This window comes from Cokeromyces recurvatus (genome assembly GCF_025118155.1).
Source record: "Cokeromyces recurvatus strain NRRL 2243 chromosome Unknown BX663scaffold_26, whole genome shotgun sequence".
Taxonomy (NCBI): Eukaryota; Fungi; Mucoromycota; class Mucoromycetes; order Mucorales; family Mucoraceae; genus Cokeromyces; species Cokeromyces recurvatus.
The window spans coordinates 86,535-102,013 of NW_026251412.1; the positions used below are offsets into that span (position 1 = coordinate 86,535).

General features: G+C 31.7%; 2 protein-coding genes across 2 annotated transcripts; both read left to right on the forward strand.

The window, feature by feature from the left end:
* Nucleotides 1–66: 66 nt before the first annotated feature.
* On the forward strand, nucleotides 67–9,225 carry BX663DRAFT_554412 (uncharacterized protein; the record flags this gene model as incomplete). The annotated part of the gene is made up of 24 exons (XM_051531525.1): nucleotides 67–178; nucleotides 247–665; nucleotides 727–912; nucleotides 978–1,222; nucleotides 1,330–1,499; nucleotides 1,562–1,704; nucleotides 1,796–2,349; nucleotides 2,407–2,624; nucleotides 2,709–2,823; nucleotides 2,888–3,005; nucleotides 3,088–3,310; nucleotides 3,382–3,512; nucleotides 3,564–3,625; nucleotides 3,694–3,940; nucleotides 4,013–4,097; nucleotides 4,174–4,382; nucleotides 4,453–5,673; nucleotides 5,749–5,979; nucleotides 6,081–6,833; nucleotides 6,925–8,259; nucleotides 8,349–8,522; nucleotides 8,584–8,688; nucleotides 8,776–8,971; nucleotides 9,035–9,225. The coding sequence occupies 24 exons, from the start codon at nucleotides 67–69 to the stop codon at nucleotides 9,223–9,225; spliced, it is 7,443 nt and encodes a 2,480-aa protein (XP_051379945.1).
* Nucleotides 9,226–10,714: 1,489 nt separating this feature from the next.
* On the forward strand, nucleotides 10,715–11,762 carry BX663DRAFT_519125 (small GTPase superfamily). Its single transcript, XM_051528957.1, has 4 exons — nucleotides 10,715–10,875; nucleotides 10,952–11,149; nucleotides 11,249–11,368; nucleotides 11,424–11,762. The coding sequence occupies exons 1-4, from the start codon at nucleotides 10,774–10,776 to the stop codon at nucleotides 11,577–11,579; spliced, it is 576 nt and encodes a 191-aa protein (XP_051379946.1). The 5' UTR covers nucleotides 10,715–10,773; the 3' UTR covers nucleotides 11,580–11,762.
* The last annotated feature ends 3,717 nt before the right edge of the window (nucleotides 11,763–15,479 follow it).

Sequence of the window (15,479 nt, forward strand, 5' to 3'; positions counted from 1 at the left end):
TCTTCCCTTTATCTTCATCTATAAAAATAGAGTGCCTTAGTGGTTCTTTTTTTTTTTTTTTAAGATATGAGTTCAAGGAGAAATAATAGCTACAATAATGTTGGAAACTATAATCGAAGTACCCATAGAGGCCCTCCTAGAGAAAGGAGTCAAAGACAAATATTAAAGCCTAGTTATGGTAAACAAAAAATAAAATAAAATAAAATAAATCTACTAAACTAAATAATAATAACAACTTCTTTCAAGTAGAACCTAAAGTGAACGAATCTCGAGCAATTCAACTTATACATCAAATACTTGATGATGAAGACGACAGTTCTTTTTCACTTCGAGTTTCTAATGCTAACCAATTATTACAAATGTTGGAAGAATCACGAAACACCATTTCTGATTCTCTGGAATTTAGACAAGAGCAAATGAAATTATTAGACATTTGTATTCACGATGAGGGATTATGTCGCATTATTGAGTTTAATAAAGCACCTTTGTCTTTAAAGAATACAATGGCAAAAATAGTTTCTAGGTTGGCCTGTTATACTCGTTTAGATCTTGCTTTAAGTTGGATCTTTGACAGATTGTCAGTTTGGCAAACACACGAGTATCCTAATTCAGATAATAACAAAATTTATGAATGGAAAAAATGGCTATTACGTTTATTGAAGCAGGTAAACTTAAATGAGGCAATATGAAGCATTCGAAGGTTATGGATATATAACATATAAATAGATTCTTGTTGATTCTGAAGCAGATCAGTACACTTATAAAAAAACACTTGATATGTCACCTACAATTTTAGCTGGGATAATATCATTTTTGAATACTATGGATACCTCAGAATACATACCCGTTATATTAGAGATCCTTATATACTTTTCAGAAAATTATAGAAATTTATTTGGACAACGTTTTAAAGTACATTGAAAAGAATTCATTACAGAAGAAACAATCATGAACACTAATAGTAATTCTTATAATAGAACATTATTGATTTACTCGTTGGATGGAATATGGATCCTGAATTACCTGAATCAAAGAAATCGATTATAATTGCTTCTTACAGTAAATTCTCTGATTATTGGACCAGCTATCTTCCTTTTGGAGCTGAACTTTTAGGTCATTTTTTAAATGATATGCAATACATTATTCAAGAATTAACAACTTTACCAAACACCAATGATGAAGAATATAGGAAAAGATGGCAATCATGCTTTAATCTTTTAGAGTAAAAAAAAAAAAAAAAAAAAGAAAAGAAAAGAAAAAAAAGAAAGAGAGAGAGAGAAAATACCAAGTATTTTTGAAGAATATATTTTCTCATTTTTATATCTTTAGATGCTTTCAGGCCATCTTAGATACTTTACTTTCCTTACTCTCAAATTCCGTTAATAATTATCATAGTCAAAAGATGATTGATGCCTCTTTTTATAAACTATTTCCTGGATTACTTTCTCTTATGATAGATGCTCAGAATGTAATGTCAGATCCAAGATGGAATGAAATATGTAAGCTTCAGTTAGTATACATTTTAAACTATATAATTGACTTCTTTTTTTTATTGTATTAGCAAAAAATATTTTATTGACCTTGGCTTCTTATAAGTCTTCCAATTATCGGGTATATCAATATAAATTATACTTATATCTTATGGATCAATCAGCAAAAGATCTGGATATTCAAGGTCAAAAGCAATTCGAAATATTATTACGAGTAGGACATATATATATATATACATACATATTTATTATATATAACAATCGAAGAAAATTCGTAGAGTAGCTTATATTTATTGTTGTTATAGTTTTTAAGCTTATGGGATCATGATGTTAATGAGAATATAGTATATCATCTGTTAGCATCTGTTGACTCACCTTTATTTATTACGAGAACCAAACATAGAGATGATAGTAAAATGCAAACTGGTCTATTGAATATTATGCGATCTTTAATTAGAATGCCTATTTCGAACAGTATTCGAAATCAGATTAATCATAGATATATTAACGAACTTCATAACAATCAGTCCATAATTAAGCATTACTATAGCAAATATAGTATAAAGGAAAGAGAGGCCTTGAAGCGAACTACAGCCTTGATTGATCATAATGACGGCTCTGTTGCTTTTACTGCCCCAACAGATACTATGAATAATGCAAATGAAGTCATAAATTTAGAAATTATTATCAAAGATGCTTTATTTTTCAACTATTTATTACTTGATACAGCATCTGTTTGGTCCGATTTAAGTTTTGAAAATGTATTAACATCTTTAGAATTCCTTTGTACAGCATGGTACAACAAATGCAATGATATATTTAATTCCTCTTTTCAACTTTTAACAACTTATTGGACAAAGTAAGCAGTATTGATCATAATTATGATGGTTTATATTGATGACTTATCAATGAACAGTAGGAATTATATAATGAAAAATGAATATGAATTTGAAATAGTTTCTTGTTTGCTACTCGATTTGCTTGAACATTGGTCAGAGTTAAGTCTTCAAACGCGTCAATCTTTATGTGGATTTACCCAATCCATTTTTTCAGCTCTTGCCAATACTCAGGGCAATCACTTTGATCCTAAATTAAATTTTAAGCCTATTGTAATTGCTTTTTTAAATGCTTCTGGTAAATGACTTATATATACATATATATGTAACTGATTATAAACAATTATGCTAATAAGGATAAACTTTCTTTTTATATATTTAGATTTAGAGAGAAATAGTGATATAAAAGAATGTATTTTAAAGCTTATTACTTATTCTTGTCAAGCCTTTGGTTCAGCAGGAGTTATTGATCTCATTCTTAAACATGTCCAAAGAAGGTATATAAGAAGTTGAATATATTATTGTGAAGAGAAAAAAAAATTAAATGGTTTAATTATATAGTATCAACAACCCATATACTAAAGTGCAAGAAGCAAGTAAAAAATTACTTTCAGTTTTAAATCCTTTTGCAATTTCTGAAGTTAGTAATTATGGCGATAATACAATCATGTCTATTCAGGTAATTTGAAATAAGCATTATATTCAGTATTCATATTTCACTTTAATATACAAAGCAAGCTTGCTTACTATTCTTTTGATAGAATATTATGATGGCGACTCCTCATACAGGGTCATTTCGTCCAGTTCACTATGAGATTGTTATGAAGCATCTTGGTATGGCTGAGCATTTGGTAGGAACCAGTAATCATCATATGTCTATCTATTCAGATTATGAAAACTCATCTGAATGGATCAGACGTCTACTTCATCATTGTGATGGTATTGGCAATATAAACAGTGTGAATATGTTTCCAGAATTAAAAGGTAATATATAAAAATAAACTGTATTGAAGCCTTATCGCCCTTCTCACCATACTAATATCAAACTCAAATAGAATTAGGTCAACATAATATTGTTAACATTATCAATACTAGTGAAAATTTGCTAAGTTATTGGGCTATGTGGGAATCTGCAAGATATTGCGTACTTTCTCGATTGCGTACACCTTTTGGTGGTCCACAACAGGTAACAGTAGACATGCGAAAAAAAAACATTTTACTTATTAAAGATGAATAGACATTTGCTGCCTTTGAAGGCATGCTTCAATCGTTAGTATCTTCTCCAAAATTGGAAGAAAGGTATTTTTTTTTTCAAGAGTAGCAGTTATATTTTGTTAGATATTGATATACATCATTTTTGAAATTAGCAACGTTAAAAATATTGACTTTTTAAGTCATTTGCTGCTTTTGCTTGATCGTTTAGAACTACAAATTTCTAATGCAATAGACGGTTGTGCTACTGACACATTACCAGCAATCCCTCGTTCTAGTCTTATTTTTTTTAGAACTAATAAGAAAACTTGTCATGATTACTTCTCACGTATCAGAGGAAAAATAATCTTAGGCGCCAAAATTATTAGAGATGATAATTTACTTATTTCACATACTATCAAAGTAAGTTTTGTATATTTATTGGAGAATAGTTATTAACCTCTTTTTTTTTATTATTATTATTATTTAATTCAGATTTTAAAAGAATTGGAGACAAATATATCATCTACTGACTTGGTATCATGGTTTAAAGAAATAAATGAGTACTTGAAGGATTTAGGTAAATGGAAACTTTAGACATGATATTCAGCAATATCTGATTTTTTTTTTTTTTTTTTTTGCTTAAAACTTAATAGTGGAAGCATGTATTCGGGAAAAATACATGGATTTAATATATGGAATGCAAGCATGGTACAAAAAACTGATTAGGAAGGCATATCAACTGTCAACTGAATTCAAAAATAATTGGGTTTTCGAAGGCCTTGTTGGTCCTTTATCATTAACAAATGCAACCTCCAAAAAATCAACAGTGACATGGTTTCAAGTTGCAGCCCTATTTGCATCGGTAAGCCTTTTTTCCTCGAGTTATTCATAGTTTTTTTTTTCTTTTTCTCATAACATTTTTTTTTAAATAGAATCGTGATGAAATAGCTATCAAAACTCTAGAAACACTAAAGTCTACAATCGCAAATGATGATTACGGAATAGTAAAGATGCTTGATCAGCAGATGATTCGCTTTTTCACCTCGTTGGAAGACTATAATGAACTACAGAAAGCATTTAATTCAGGAATTACTATAATTGATGATTTTATTTGCGAACGTTTACAGGAATTCAACTCAAATATAAGGAATAACAAAGAAGATCCAGCTAACCAAATGGCTAAATTACAAGCTTATATTAATGAAGCTCCTTTGGAGTGCTGTCTTGAGCTTGCTAAACTTGATAAGTTTAGGAATTGGATAGTAATCTCAAACAGTGAAGGGCAAAAAACAGAATCTATATTAAACAATCAGTTAGCAGGAAAAATCTTTCAAGCACTTAAGAATAGTATTTTTACAAATATCCCTGGCTTACTTGAACTTCAGTTACTTCAGTCAGATTGGCATAATTTAATTGCAAGTGTTAAAGAATGGTCTAATTTAAACTCGAATGATATATACAATATGCAAAGCTTGCTTCCTGAAACAAAACATTGGGCAAGATTATCAACTTATTTCGAAAGATTATACTCCTTACAATCAGCAAAAGAAGATTGTGCAAATGCAGCTCAATACTTGGGTCATATACAACTTCATTCTGCTAAAATAGCGCGTAGACAAGGAAACATTACTTTGGCTGAAAATCTTATAAACAAAGCTATTAAAATACCCGAAACAAAGTATCTAGCTCTCTATGAACGCACAAAAGTACTATTTATTCAATCTAATTACGCTCAGGCCATGCAGACTGTCAACAATGTGCTTACTCATATAGCTTCTATGTCTGGCTATGAAGAGCTTAAAAGTAAAACTTATCTTAGGGTTGCTCGCTACCTTAAAAATTGCCCTGAAAATGAGGTAGCTGAGTTATTAAAGCAGATGGACCCCAAATTAGTTGAAATGAAAAACACAGACTTACAGTCATCAGTTGAAGCGTCGATTGATGATGCGCTTCAGAAGTCAATTGAAAATAATACTACTGATGGAAGACCATGGTTTGAATATGCTACACACTATTATAAAGAAGGCTGGCGTATCTTGGATGAAGTTTCACGTCCAGATTCAACTATGCCAGCTGTTGTTTGGGCTAGTAAGAAAATAAGAGATATAATAGAAGCAGCTGATTCAGTTCTTAATTCAAAACAAATCGAAAAGGTATATGATAAATTATTCATATATATATACATATACCGACTTTGACTTATTATAATTTATTATTATTATTATTAGACAATTTTTGGGCTTTTGGTAAAATACTCGTCTTCAGTAGGTAAAACTAACTTGAAAGATCATGAAGGGTTATACAATGATCTGCATCAAATTACTTCCTTTTTGGACAAGTCGGAAGAATATACGATTATCGAAACATTGGATATCTTACAAACTATGGTGATTGAAAAATTTTATGCTTCTACACAAGCCTATTTCCGATACCTTTCTTTAGATATCCATAATTGTAATGTAAGTTAATTCAATGGGGCTACAAATATATATATATATATATATATAAAAGAATATAAAAGAAAAAAAAAGACTAAGAGATAAGGATAACTATATTATAGAGAGAAAATGATTTAAATATTAGTTCTACATCTATGGTAATTACTGCTACACTTCGTCTTTTACGTATTCTTACTAAATATGGTGAGGCATTGCAAACAGTTTATTCTGAACATATTAATGCTGTTCGAATTGATCTTTGGAAACCTGTAATCCCTCAGTTATTTGCACAACTCAATCATCCAAATGACTTTGTTAGACAAGTAGTTGGTAAATTAATTAGTCGCATATGTGATGAATATCCCCGAGAAATTATTTATGATGTCATTGTTAATTCTACTTCATCTAAAACAAATCGCGACACAAAACAAAGCTTGGATGCTATTGCAAACCGTATGATGGATAGAAATGAATTACTTTGGGTCTCTACACGTCGTATGGCTGAAGAGCTTGAAAAAATTACAGTACTTTTAGAAGAAAAATGGTTAAACAAAATTGCTTCGTTACAATATGTTGCTATGCAACAGTTTGCAAAGTTGGATCAAGAGATTGAAAAGATAGACTGTATGCTAGATGAATTAGATGATTCTCAAAGAAGAAACAAGTTTTTAGAAATATATGATAGTTTGATGAAATTTGTTGTTACTTCTATTGATAAATTACTTGTGGAAACTATTCATAAATCTGTTTCTTTAACACCTCATGAACAATGGTTCCAGCAAACATATGGAAAAAAATTAATGAATGCTTATAATTTGCTTCAAAAGCCAACTTCAATGAAAGAATATCGTCGTGGATGGGAATGCTTCCAACAAGTAAATGCAATTGTTATTTATAATAATTACAAGTTAATTATGTTTACTAACTATGAATCCTAATTTTGATAACTATATATGTATATATTAGCTCCATCGTCAACTTATGGCAGAAGTACATAAAGTTCGTATTTTGGATCTTAGTCAAGTATCACCTTACCTTTATAATATGAAGGATACACCTATTGGTATCCCAGGAAAGCACGAAAATGATAACACATGCTTTATTGATTCATTTGGCACTAGTGTTATTGTTCTACCTACGAAAACTAAACCAAAGAAGCTTGATTTTAAGGGTACTAATGGCAAGAAGTATTCATACCTCTTTAAAGGACTTGAAGATCTTCATCTAGATGAACGTATTATGCAGTTACTCACGACTACAAATGGATTGCTAAATGAAAATAAAGCCACTGCGTTACGTGGGATGCGTGCAAGAACATATGCAGTTATTCCACTCAGTGATCACTCTGGTATGATTCAATGGGTCAATGAGGCAACCCCATTCTTTTCTCTTTATAAAAAATGGCAAAAGAGAGAATCTGTTGCACATATGCTTTTAAACAATGATAAGCCGAATGAGGCATATTTACAAGCATTAAATCAGCGACCTACGGAGCAATTTATGGCTAAGATCGCATCTGTCTTAAAGGCATCTGGTCTTCGTATGACAGCCAATCGTCGTTATTGGCCAAAGGATGTTTTAAAAAAAGTGTACCTTGAACTTGTTAAAGAAACACCAGGTGACTTGCTTGAAAAGAAGATATATTATTCAAGTTCTAGTGCTACAGAATGGTTAAGAAAAAGTACATTATTTGCTCGATCTTTAGCTGTAAACTCAATGATTGGCTATATTATTGGTCTTGGTGATCGACACTTGGACAATATCATGATTGATTTCCGTTCAGGTGAAGTTATTCATATTGATTACAATGTCTGTTTCGAAAAGGGACGTCGACTTCGTGTACCTGAGTTAGTTCCATATCGTTTGACTCAAAATATTTACGGAGCACTTGGCATTACTGGTGTTGATGGCCAATTTAAGACAGCTGCTGAAGAAACTCTACGTGTGTTAAGAAAGCATAAGGAGGTGCTCATTACTCTCTTGGATGCCTTTGTATATGATCCTCTAGTAGATTGGGAAAGCGAAGCGGTAGAAGCGGGCCATAGACAAATGATGGAGTTACAAGCTAATGTGAGCTTAGTAGCCTCAAGGATCTTTGAAAAACAAAATGAACAGGAAAAAGAACGAAAGATAATTTTAGATAGTCTTTCTAGTTTGAAACATGATTTACAGCAATGGCAAGAATCAATGCTATTAGAATCTGAATCCTTGAATGCAAAAGAAGGAAGTGATGAAGATGAACAAGGTTTAGAACATGAACCCTCCATAGTTTCTGATGAAGTTGAAGCTTCTGCATTTTTGGTATATACATATATATATATACATATATATATATATTTCATTCATTTGCCTTTTATATTTATTTATTTATTTTTTGCTTTACAAAATAGGGTCGATTACCTGTATATCTTTTACGAGAAGTTAAAGGTCATCTTTCAAATGTTAGCTTACTTGTTACTAACTCACGTTCATCTATCGAGAGTATTTTGCCTCTCTTGGAATCAATTATTATTATTGAAACTGATATTGATAATGAATTACGTCCTGCTCAAAAGAGTGCAAAGGTATATTTATTATTATTATTATTATTTATGTATAAGGAAAAAAAAACTTATGTAAATATAGACGGCCCTTGATGCGCTTGCTACAATTGAAACAGAATTAAAGAAGTTGGATAAACAATTAGATAAAAACACAAATTATGAGTCAGAATGGAGCTATGTTCAGTTAGTAAGTTGTATATGGAGAGTGAAAAGAGATAATCAAGTTTGATTTCTAATTATTACATTATTATTATTTTTTCTCTTCAAACTATAGATAGATTTCATTGAAACTATTACTAAATCAGTTCAGGATTACTTTTCTGAATTGAAAACTTTGGAAGAGTTTGGCCCTGACAGTAATAAAAACGTATCCAATCTTTCTGTTATTGCAGAAGAAAGCAGCAATAGTAAACGTGCTGAAGAAGACTATAATGAAGATAATGTAAATCAAAACATATCTCAGGGGTTAAGTAAGTATATATATTTTATCACAGTCGTATATAATAAGTCGTTAAATTAACATATCCATTTAGCTTCAAATAAATTAAATTCAAATAATCATGTAACAAAAATTATGAAGCGGATTCGATCAAAACTAGAAGGCGTTGATTTTGGTACTCAGCATAAAATGAGCGTATCTGAACAAGTTGCAAGAACAATTGAACAAGCTACTTCTGTTGATAATCTTTGTATGATGTATGAAGGATGGACCAGTTGGGTTTAATTTTTGTGAAATGATGAGACTTTTTTTTTTCTTTTTGTAACATAAGCCACAAGACTTGAAGAGATTAATAGTGAAAGATATTATTGGTGTTATGAAAAAAAAAAAGGCTTGACTTTTAATTCTAAATTAGCATAGTGTTTCCAACAATCTCTATGGCAAAACATTGCAATTGATTTTATAATATGCAAAAATATTCATTCTTAACTAGATTTACTATAAGTAATAAAAGGATAGTGTTTTGCTAAAAATGATAGTAATATGAAAACAATAGGCTAATAAAGTAAATTATACCATGAGTGTTTATTTATTCTTTCTTAGGGATCTTCGTTTATTATGGGTGTACAACTTTAAATAAGGTTATCCATCTGATACAAGTTGATCTAATGGCACATAATATGGGATAAGGGGGGAGGGTAAGGGGGAAAGAGGAAATCAGTTAATGTTACCTGCTTCAGCCTCAATTGGATGAATTATATTAATAAGGTACAATGATCCAGCATTGTTTCATCATGGAAGTTCTCATTCTAAAACTGTTTTACACTGAAAATAACAATAAATAAAACAGTTTACGCTTGTCAAACATTGTAAACTTTTTTTTTATCAATGACTGTAGACTTTAACAGATAAAGATTATATGTCAGCAAGTTTTGAAGGGGAAAACTTTATTGTAATTTTCAAAAGTCCATCATTTGATGTATTAGCCTAAAAAGGTGTAGATAGATAGTTACTAACTTAATAGTACATGTGATCATGGTTACTAACAACGATGTCATTGTCATAAATATCTTTTTTCTTTTACCAGTTCAGCTCGTTCCATCTTTAAAAACAAAAGACAGTAATTATTATAAGGGCAATAATCTGAATACATATTTTACTACAATAACATATTATGTCATTTGCTATATTCAATGAATTTGTGTCAGTTTTTTTTTTTTTTTTTTTGACTTTGCGTGATAAACTTTTTTATTTGCGTACAAACTAAAACATAGGCTCAAAAGCCAAATCAACGATCAAAAAACAAAGTACAATATCTTATTCATCTTTGACAATCCTCAACTGAATATTTTGAGCTGATTCAATAATTCTATTACTAAGATTGTCAGTTGCAGTAAAGCAATCACTCTTAATACCAGCTTTGAGTGTCGATCAAAACAGCTCAATTGGGTTCAAAAAATAAAAAATATAGTACGCAAAGTTTTTTTTTTTTTTTTTTTTTTTTTTTTTTTTTTTTTTTTTTTTTTTTTTTTTTTAAAAAATAAAAATAAAAAATAAAAACTAACACAAATTCATTGGAAAAAAAAATCAATAACAGGAATAACGAATAATTTAAGGTTCAGATATCCAATTAAATAAGCTCGGTACCTTTTACGAAAATGATTTTGTAGTATTTAGTACAGTGGTGTTAGTTTATTACACATATATTATCTAACAAGGACTGCGATGGATCCTCCTCCTCTTAATTTTTCCCTTTTCTTTCCCTTTTTTTTTTCTTTTTTAAAAAAAAATAGAAAGTTATATATACTTTTTTAGAAATATATACATACTAATATGGTCCGCAATGCAACGCGTAAAAAAGTAGTTATAGTTGGAGATGGTGCTTGTGGCAAAACTAGCTTATTAATTGTCTATCAAAATGGTAGATTTCCAGAGGTAATATAAATGTGGATATATTTATATATTATTTTTTTTTTTACAAGTAAGTAAACTAACCAAAGTTTAATTTTAGAAATATTTGCCTACAGTATTTGAAAATTATATTGCTCGAGTAAATTTAGATTATAGAACAGTTGAGCTTGCTTTATGGGATACGGCTGGACAAGAGGATTATGATAGACTACGTCCTCTATCTTATTTCGAAACAGATGTTGTAATTATTTGTTTTGCTATTGATAATATAATTTCCTTTCAGAATGTTCGGGATAAGGTAATATCTATATTTTAGCATATAAAAGGCGCTTTATTTTATTTCATTTTATTTCATTTTATTTTATTTTCTTATCCTCTGTATACTTAACACAATTAGTGGTTACCTGAAGTGAAGCACCATTGTGGAAATAACGTGTCATTGCTTCTAGTTGGGCTTAAAACTGACTTACGCTCGGAAGCATCATGTGCTGCAAAAAATATTATCAGTCATCAGCAAGTAAATATGATACCTATGTTAATAGTATTTCATATTTATTCGTATATTTATATAGGGCATGAATTTAGCTAAAGAAATCGGAGCAAAATATGGAGAATGTAGTGCGAAAACAAATACTAAAGTTAGAGACGTGATGAAATTAGCTGCTACAATTGCAGTTAAGCCAAAAAAATTAATAAGAAAAAGACGTTTAAGATGCAATATTCTGTAATATTATTCATTGATAGACTTGTATGATTCCCCGGTTTTTATTTATATAACCCACCGCAAGCATATATATTATAATTATGTATTTATAAAGATATATATAATACGTATACATGTATGTGTATAATGTTTATTTTTTACTTTTTATTTTTTTTTTATTAATTTTCATTAGGAAACGTTTCCTCAAATATAATATATGAGTAATATACATTATAATACTTTGTTGTTTTTTTACTTATATGAATAAGCAAATAGTATTCAAGGAATTCACGGAATCCGTCCGACACCCGAGATAAAAAGATTGCTCCAACAACTTTTTATGTGCTACGTTTAGGGGAAAAGATATATGAAGCACTAAATAATACAGTATCTATGTAAAATACACACACACACACACACATAAATATATATATGTATATATATGTATATGCATATACATCTACATATATTTATAAAATATAGAATGCTTTTGTATACAAGTGAAGTATGAATGCATTCATTTATATCCTGTTATCAAAGTATGTTTTTACTTCATGTATAGGTGATGCATACTAAGTTGTTAGGGCGTAATATATACACTAAAACGCGTAAATATTTTTTTTTGTTATACTAACAGCACAAATATATTTTCTATTACACAAATGTAATATAAGTTAAAAAAAGAAATATCAATTGTAACCATGCTCACTCTCGGCTTTCAATTGAGATAATTTTATTTATAGTATAAACAAAAAAAAAAAAAAAAAAAAAAAAAAAAAAAAAAAAATACATGTTAGTTTGACTGGTATGCTATAATTGATATAAAATTTAAAATAATGAAACAGAAATCTATGCTTTAAACACGTAGATAAAAATTCAATATATATGCATGTATGTATGTATGTACATGCTCAGTATTAACTATATAAATAAGATAGTTATAGTTGATTATATAAAAATATCTATTAAAAATCATGGATATAATTTTTTGATTCTCACTAAATAATGAATGAGGGTTTTTTTTATTCTTTTGAAGGTATAAAATAAGCTGTATATACTTGAATATATTCTTGTAGCAAGTACATGTTATATTTATATATTGCTTACAAGAAAAATAATACTTGGACGAGAGTAATAATTATGAATACATATTCGCTTAGTGGGTGGTTTACAGTCGAAGAAACTAGGTTGGGCAATGAGAAAAATTGGGTCGTTTCAAAATTGAATTGTTGGTCGTTCCTTCAACAATCCTTGTTGACTGCGACTCGGACTCCAATGTGGTAACAAGCTCCAAGAGCCGCGCTTTATTTTCCTTTTATAGATAAAAAAATAATAATAAAAATAAAAAATATACTAGAATCCCCTTTTTCCCTTTATACCTTCAAAAGCCGCGCATTCGTGGAAAAATTATGAGTGATATCAATTCAACTATTAGCAATGAACGAACATACACCCAAAGCGAAATGGAAGCAATTGTCCGAGATGTCGTCAAAAAAATGGACATTGAGAAAGAAGAAAGAATCAATGGAGTCGAAATCCCAAGACAGGTCTCCGAGGAATTGGAAAACACTCCCACGCATCAACTTACTGAAAATTTCAAAAAGTTTAGAAGAGAAACCCAACGATACGCTTTGGGAGAATGGACAACACCCGAGAAGATCAACAAATCAATTGCCCCTTATCTCAAAAAACACTCAACAGAAACAGCTTTGGTTGTCAACTCCATTTATAAAATCACAGAAAACACCAGATTCCAAGCAAAGGTTGCTATGGAAATCTTTGAACAACTTCAATACGTCTTGGAAGAAGCAGACCATGACGAAGCAAAAGACATCATCAGCAGATGCAGGGAGCAAAGTCGACGACTGGCAGTCTTTGGGTTGGCCACAGCAAAAGCTTAAGAAAGAGAAGCAAAAGAATATTCAGACAAAGCACTTAACATCCCATTTAGTATCCGCCACCTGGAAACAACAGAAGAGGATAGTAAATCTAAGAACGCCTACAGTGACGAATTTCTTAACAAATACCACCAAGCCAACTTTGAACGAAAACTCGTTCAACAAGCCAGTAGTAATCGTGGAGGAGGACGAGGAAATGGATTCTCAAGTAGAGGATATCAACGAGGAAATAGAAGCTTCGGATATGGAAGAGGTAGTAACAGAGCACGAGGTGCTTTTTTTGGACAGGGTATCTCACAACGGTGGGGAACCCCGCACAACAACAACTCAGCCCAACAACAATCACCCCACCAATCCAATCACACATCCAACCCCCAATAAAATCAATGACGAATTACAGCATCCCAGCAGACGGCATAGCGCCAGGGGGTCGACTACAACATTTTCTCAAGAATTGGCAGTCGATTACAAAACACCCATGGCCATTGTCAGTGATACGAGAGGGTTATCAGATACCTTTGCTAAAAAAACCAACACCTTGGAGATTACGTCGTATAAAGCTAGACCAGATAGAACAATTGGCAGTGGACGAGGCAGTCAACAAATTTATCAAAGCGGGGATAATAGAGGTATCACCAACGCAGAACACAGATTATTTATCCAATTTCTTCACAATACAGGAAGCGACAAAACGTCGACCGATTTTGGATTGCCAAATGATCAACAACTATATCCAGTGTCATCACTTCAAGATGGAAGGGGTACCTGCATTGAGGGAAATCATCGAGAAAAACGATTTTATTTGCAAATTGGACCTAAAGGATGCTTATGTGGTCACCCCAATTCACCCAAACTCAAAGAAATACTTGACTTTCCAGAACAAAGGAATTGTTTATCAGTACAAAACTCTAGCATTTGGGATGAGTGTCAGTCCCAGAGTATTCAGCAAAATGATGCGATTTGCAATAGAACCATTACGAATACAGGGAATACGCCTAGTATATTATTTAGACGACATATGTATTCTGGGTGCGACGAAGGAAGAGGCAACGAACCACACACAAATAGTACTGTCACATATGGAATCATTGGGTTTCCTAATAAATTTCCAGAAGAGTGTCCTAATCCCCTTTCAACAACAGGAATTCCTAGGCTTCAAATTCAATACGAAGACCATGCAGATAGCAGTCCCAGGGAAGAAGATCTCAAAACTCATGGTTCGAACCAAACAAGCTATAAAAGCCACACCTCACCAATACAATTGTCGATGGTATGCCAGTATGATGGGGAAGATGACTTCCATGATTCCAGCCATCGGAGAAGCCCTGTTACACATCAGATACATGCAGAGGGATCTCTCCCTAACACTCAACAGACATCTACAGAATTGGAATGCACCAATGACACTATCGGAGGACAGCAAGAAAGAACTGCAATGGTGGACAAGTTGGATGGTGAAGAAGAACGGCCTGTCAATAAAGAAATTAGCACCCAATCAACCGAAGGCGGCAACAATATATGTAGATGCGTCAGACCTAGGATGGGGTGTGAGCTCTGGCACGATGCAAACCACTGGAGCATGGACGAACGAAGAGAACACCATGTCAATCAATGCAAGGGAGCTGACAGCGATATATTTTGCTCTAAAACTACATGCCAAAGACTTCAAGAATCAACACATCAAAATATTTACAGACAACATGACTGCTTTGAAATACAGCAGCAAGTCGGGAGGCACAGCATCTCGAACACTACAGGACCTAGCAGTGAAGATACAAAATCTATGCAACCACTACAATCTCAAAGTCGAATACGAACACATACCAGGACTGGAGAATATTCGAGCAGATTGGCTGAGCAGACAGCATCACACCGCAACAAAAAACTTACTCTACGAGGCCCTATTACCGAAACGGCTATTTCGAATGATCAACCAGAGATGGGGTCCTTTAACAGTAGATGCATTTGCAGACAGGATGAACACCAAACTACCAATATTTTGGAGCATGCGACCAGATCCGGAGGCA

Excerpts from the sequence above, each read along its gene's own strand:
- BX663DRAFT_519125 (XM_051528957.1), top strand. The coding sequence starts at position 10,774 with ATGGTCCGCAATGCAACGCGTAAAAAAGTAGTTATAGTTGGAGATGGT. Across the intron at positions 10,876-10,951 it reads AAAATGGTAGATTTCCAGAG|AAATATTTGCCTACAGTATT; the intron begins GTAATATAAATG and ends GTTTAATTTTAG. Across the intron at positions 11,369-11,423 it reads ATATTATCAGTCATCAGCAA|GGCATGAATTTAGCTAAAGA; the intron begins GTAAATATGATA and ends ATATTTATATAG.